This window comes from Takifugu rubripes, chromosome 21, assembly GCF_901000725.2.
Source record: "Takifugu rubripes chromosome 21, fTakRub1.2, whole genome shotgun sequence".
Classification (NCBI taxonomy): domain Eukaryota; kingdom Metazoa; phylum Chordata; class Actinopteri; order Tetraodontiformes; family Tetraodontidae; genus Takifugu; species Takifugu rubripes.
In genome coordinates this window covers 17,484,461-17,490,513 of record NC_042305.1, presented here as the reverse complement: position 1 = coordinate 17,490,513, position 6,053 = coordinate 17,484,461, and the positions used below count along the sequence as shown (strand labels likewise).

Sequence of the window (6,053 nt, the reverse complement as noted above, 5' to 3'; positions counted from 1 at the left end):
TCTATAGGCTTTATTGATGGAAGCCGATCTACAAGCCCCCTCACCGCACACCCAGCCCCCTCAAACGGCTCCACATCTGGCTGATGCATGCGTTTCCCTCCCACTCACTTCGCTGAAGGTATTGAAGTGCATACGTCACGGCACCGTCCTCCGCAGTGACGTCACCCATTGCTCAGGGGACTAATGTCATTTGATGCTTGGTTGTTTTATGGAAATTCTGTTGGGGATTGGACTCCAAAACTGTAGGAAACTTAAAACGTTCCACCAAAGCTCTTCCTTATTTTGTCCATATTTCTTCCGCTACAATACAGCGCGTCCACGTGGAATTAGTCAATATTTCATTAACATCAATGCACAGCGAAAATAATTAAACTGTCGTCGCATGCAAGCACAGAGCAAAATGGATTTATCATTAATATAAATGGCGAGGTTTTGAAGAAGGATAAACTGAATATAATAAAATAAAACAATATATATATATATATATCTAATGCACAGACCACAAATAACATTGATTGTAACCGCTGCTAATAGGATGTTATTACTGGGTTTGTCCCACTCCTCCAAGGACATTAAATGATCAAACTCGGGAATAAAGAATTAATTATTTTAATTCTAAATTAAAATATAACAATTTAGAGTGAAAACGATAATTCGAATAAAGGCTGCGGCCCCTTTAAGAACGTCTATTACGTCATATCATAATGCGGAAGTATGTGATTCGGAAATCTAGCAACACAGACTCTGTTTACAACTTGTATTGTTTGGTAAGTGTCGGAGGATACGGACGATTTTTAGCGACATGCTCTTTACCTACTCCCCAGCAACACGTAGTTAGTTGTTTTTTTTTTGCCTCCGGGTGTTGTTATGGCTGGTTAAACTCCCGGGCTAACTCGTTAACGCCAGTGCTAACGTGAGTTAGCCTTTGGTCACGCTTGGTTGACAACATGTTTCCATGTCCCAGGCGAGCGTTGCATTTGTGTCAGGAATTGGCTGTAGTTGTTTACGCAATCCCCAGATGAGTCGTTTCATTCCCGAGGTTGGAATCTGAAGTAGCTTTGTGATGTTTGTACTTGAAATCAGCGGAGTCGATGCCGGTTTACTGAAGAAACCCAACATGTTACCTTACAACTGCGGAGCAGGTGGGCGGCCAGCCCACAGAAATGGCTCGTACCCGCCACCTCCCGTGCCCCGGTACCCCAATCTGGACGGTGTCAACAGGTGAGCAGTTGCATCTTCGAAATATTTTTGTCTGTATATACTGCAGCTGTTTAGATAAGAAATAGAGTAGCAGCAAAGCCAAGGTTTCGGGCTTGACTATACTTCATATTGCATTTTTCTAGTCATTTCCCTTCATCAAATGTCTAGTAACCGCAGGTTTTTATTAATATAAAGCTGAAATTTGCACAGTCCTGAGTGCATTGCCATTGACCGTACAGGTTCACTTTAAAGCTGTGTTCATTAATATGTTTTTGTCTTTTTACTAGTTTCCAGCTTCCTGGCCAAGATAGATTCCCAGTTTATGAATGGAAGCCCCGACCACCAACCACCTTTCCAGGCCTTCCTTCCCAGACACCACCGATGAACAACAGGCGCAAGTTTGTAATGCCTTAATTTCTGTGTGTGACCTTGAAACTCCTCTCCGGTATTTCTAGAGATTTCATGCTAATGTGAGAAGCAGAATTAATTACGCCCATAAACATCAGCTACTTTTCCATCAACATTAGGAACTTTCACTTCCAAGAATTTATTTACAAAGGTGAAAGATTTGGGTTGGTGGAAATGAGGCTGAGGTTTATCACAATCCAAAAGTTCATCTTGTGACTGAAAGATCGATATAGATCTAATGTTATTATTATTATTATGATTATGATTATGCTTCTTCTAGGAGGCAGAACAGTGATTATAGCCCCCATGTTGTGAAGCACCCACGCCTTGATTCCACTTCACATCCATTTATGAGCCCGCCTGTCATACGGATGCCTCCCCCTAATCAGCCAGACCGAGCGGTGGCGAGTTCATCAAGATTAGATTATGACCGTTACTATTCCAGTCCGTATTCCCGTCCCCACCCTCCAGAAAGCCCAACAAGCTCACAGATCTACGCTAAGGACAAGGTACTTTATATTCTGAAGGGTTTAAGCACCAGTTGACGGGCACAAAAAATTGATGTGGTCAACGTGCACGTGTCTCTTGTCTTAGTTAAGCGACCAGATTGTGGAGCTCTTTGAGGCATGTCGGCAGCAACCTTCGGATTTGGCCCGAAAGGAGATGTGCCGATCCCGACTGCAGCAAGACATCAACCGTGTTTATGCAGGTGGGTTTGGAATCCTCTGTCCATTTCAGGATTATAGCCGGGAAAATGACTCGCCCAGTGTGTTTTTCCCAGTCGCACGGCTCTACTTGACTGGCTCTTCGATGAATGAGTTAGGCTGCAGGAGCAGTGATGCCGATCTGTGTTTGGTGATCAAGGGAAATGTGAGCAAAGCTGCTTCACGCCATCACAATCAAAACGATTTAAGTATGTCACTAGTCCGTTACATGAAACCATTTGTTTTTGTTTCAGAAAAGACCCAATCCACTGCAAGTGCTGCCTGTTCTCCAGAGGTTGTTTGGAGGACTGTGTGAGTATTTATACCAGCCATTTCTAATTTTCTAAATTACCAGCGGGATACAACCAACCTGTTCTCCCCAAACATTGTCTGTTCCCCGTAGAGGCCGCTAGGTGGAGCCATTTACCGAAACAAAAGTTTCTGTCTTGAAGAAAGAGAGATGATCTTAAGTGTTATTTTCTTTGCTCCCAGTGTATATAGAGAAGACCCAGCTGATCAGAGCCAAAGTGCCAATCCTCAGGTTCAGAGAGAAAGGCAGGTAGGAAGAAAATAAAAATACTTTATGAGACTAAGACAGACTGGACACTGATTACACTCATTTTTAACATCTTCAGTAATTTGGAGTTTGATCTGAATGTCAACAACACGGTGGGCATCAGGAACACGTTCCTTCTGAGGGCCTACTCTTACGGTGGGTGAGAGTCATCTTTAAAGCAGGGACAGTGGAAAAGTTTGGGGTTTTTCTTCATTGTTTGACTTTGTTTTTCAGCCGATCGAAGGATAAAACCAATGATCCTGGTCGTGAAGAAATGGGCACGGCATCATCAAATCAATGACGCCAGTAAAGGGACATTAAGTAGCTACACACTGGTGCTGATGGTGCTGAACTACCTTCAGAGTCAGTCCAAGCACAAATATACAGACAACTTCTCTCTACTTCTTCGAGTCTTTTGAATCTCATCTGCTTTCCCCTGCAGCCCGTAAAGAGCCAGTCATACCTTCCCTACAGATGGACTACCCAGTAGGTGTTTTTCAAACTAAAATTAGTCCGCATCGCTTTGTTTTATCCACCTTTGAAAGCATCTGTTCTTAGTCTTGGTCTGTTTGTCCTCTGCCTCAATATTCAGGAGTGTTTTAATCCCTTCGTTGATGTTGACCTGGTTCCAGAAGGACCCAAACGTATCCCACCCTACATCTCAAGAAACCAGGCACCCCTGGGAGAACTGCTTCTTGGCTTTCTCGAGTACTATGCCATACATTTCAGGTATCTCCTCTGGATTTGAGAATCCACCCACGGTTCCTGGACCAGATTATTTTTCACTTCCATTCCTTATCTTGTGTCGCTTCTCCGGCCAAACTCTCAGCCTCTCCTGCGTTGCATCTTCTACTCTTGTTTCATGTTTCTGGCTGAAGGACAGGAGCAGGTGGGAACTTTGGCCTTAGCTGACATAAATATGAAGTCCCACTACCCCTCTGTGGGCCACGTTTGTTTACTTGCTACTCCGTAATCACAATATTCAAGTCCAACTACAGAAACTGTAAAAGGATTTATTTCAGGTATATTTTGACTTTCACAACTGTTAAGTGCAAAATGTCAGTAATCAGTAACATTGAAGATGGAAGGCTGAGTTCTGTCGCATTTTTTATACCTTGATGTGGTGGTAGCAGTTGTGTATTGTATAATATTTAGCCTTATTTAAGTGACACAATTATTGTTACTGGGCTTCTTTTATTACTGCTAACGTTACCTTGGATACGCAATCAATATCCCATATCACAACACTACACTACCAGATAACATTTGACTTTTTTTAACCAGTTCATGTTTGGTATTTTGCAGATGGGATAAATATGTGATCTCTGTCCGAGAGGCCCAAGTGCTGCCTAAGACCAATTCTCAACAGTGGAAAAACAAATACATTTGCGTGGAAGGTACCAATTATACTGCGTTGAACAACTTCACAATCGACACGGCGTTGTGGGGAACATACAGTATGGTAATGCAGTAATCGTCTGTTTCAGAGCCGTTTGAAAGAAACAACGTGGCCCGAGCAGTCCACGAGAAGGCCAAGTTTGATGCCATCAGAGCTCAGTTTGCTGAGGTACAGGGCAACAACTGTTGTTCCTCTCGTCCTCTGTGGTCCACATATGAGCTCTTTCTAATCCTTCTGGCCTCTTTGTCTTTGCAGTCATTTCATATCCTCAAACAACGGAGGGATTTGAACTCCATCCTTCCAATCAGAGATATTATTACTAAGGAGTCATCCATGAGGTGAGGGGTTCCTGCATTTGGACGAGCTGATTGGGTCTTCTACCTCAAGACAGGCTTGTGCCCAGGATCACAGAGACCTTTGGGATGCGTTTGGAATGAGGAGTCCTCCCTCTCTGCTCCCACCACCAACACAAAGTGACCCTGGCTGCCTCGAGCATGGTTGGACTGTAAACAGTGTGGCAGAATCTCAGAAAAAGACTTCTGCGTTTTGGCCACGTGTATATAGTGTTTGTGCACCAGAAGGCTGTGAAATGAAGCGGCCTTTTTTAACGAGGTTAAAGACGCTCGCCGTTATTAATGGTGCAACACGGATCTCCTTACTGCCGCTTTTGTTTTGCTTTTTGGAAAATGAGGAACTGTTAAAGTAACTGCTCCACTCTACACAGAATGCTGCTATTTGAAGCTGCCTGAAGTGGAATCCACCTGGGTTCGGGTTTATGGGAGAATTACCCACCTGCGTTATACACAGTACAGGTCTCCGCTATAAATGTATTTTACTTTGCTTCTTTGACGTTAACATGCTGTTAATTAAAGTGCTAATTTCTTTAGCAGCACCAAATACTCACTTTTGATCATCAGTTGTAAGTTCTTCTGGCCACTAAAATGTTAAAGTTACTTTTGTTATTTCAGTGACTCTGCGGTGGTCAAACGAGGGCTGTGCTCTTCCACATTATCCTTATCTGTGTTCTGTTGTTTTCTTTTTCCAGTTGATTAGCCACGTATGGCCCATGTCGTTGGATAATGTTTTCTGTTATCTTCCATGGTTCATTTCCATACATTTCCATTTTCTTTCTAAGTCTCAGTAAATTTTGTACATTGCTTTTAAGTATTCATTTTAAGAAATTAACATTTGGCCGTTTTTGAGTATATTGGCTTTTTCCAGACAATTATTAAATATATTTATACGTTGCCAAAAATCATAATAAATGATTCTTCCCGTTTGGAGATGTCAGGTTAGGTGGGTCGAGTGCTTGAGAGACATTTGACCAAATAGTTAAGATGTATCAATTTGTCTAATCATAAAAAAAATAAATGCATCATTTGAAAGAGAAAAAAGATGAATAGGGAGATAATTTATGTTATGGAGACACTCTACACAGAAAAGTTACTTTTATTCCATGACGTTCCTCCAATAATGCAAATTTCAGTTCCCCACTCAGTAAATTTCTCTTGTATTCTGGTCTCGCAGCAAATAAGCATCTAACCTTTTTAACCTTTGACTGAAAGTTGCCCGCAAAGCGCAACCTCACGTCATTTCCAGCTCGTAGCGCCACCTACTGGTAAAATAGTTTTCATATCTCCCAATTTTCATTTCTAACAAGAAAACAAAATCATTTCAGAGCTGCAAGAATCGGTCTTTCGGGGGGAGTTGGATTCCTTCTGTCCAGTGCAGATGTTTGCTGTGCTAGTCATGTTGCCTGTGTTAATGTTGCCTCTGCTGCCGGGGG

At 42.5% G+C, this 6,053-nt stretch overlaps 1 protein-coding gene across 4 annotated transcripts; it reads left to right on the top strand.

Annotated features, from left to right (window-relative positions):
- Positions 1 to 688: 688 nt before the first annotated feature.
- On the top strand, positions 689 to 5,661 carry tent2 (terminal nucleotidyltransferase 2). Of its 4 annotated transcripts, none has more exons than XM_029830134.1 (14): positions 689 to 767; positions 1,084 to 1,221; positions 1,488 to 1,598; positions 1,889 to 2,117; positions 2,203 to 2,478; positions 2,567 to 2,624; positions 2,805 to 2,871; positions 2,948 to 3,024; positions 3,103 to 3,231; positions 3,311 to 3,354; positions 3,461 to 3,597; positions 4,174 to 4,265; positions 4,356 to 4,435; positions 4,523 to 5,661. In XM_029830134.1, exons 2-14 carry the CDS (start codon positions 1,118 to 1,120, stop codon positions 4,607 to 4,609), a joined length of 1,491 nt encoding a protein of 496 aa, XP_029685994.1. In that variant the 5' UTR covers positions 689 to 767; positions 1,084 to 1,117; the 3' UTR covers positions 4,610 to 5,661. The 4 variants fall into 4 exon arrangements, with proteins under 4 accessions (XP_029685994.1, XP_029685995.1, XP_029685993.1 ...); XM_029830135.1 differs by lacking the exon at positions 689 to 767 and having other exon boundaries at positions 775 to 1,221; positions 2,203 to 2,317; positions 2,390 to 2,478; XM_029830133.1 differs by lacking the exon at positions 689 to 767 and having other exon boundaries at positions 775 to 1,221; positions 3,103 to 3,189.
- The last annotated feature ends 392 nt before the right edge of the window (positions 5,662 to 6,053 follow it).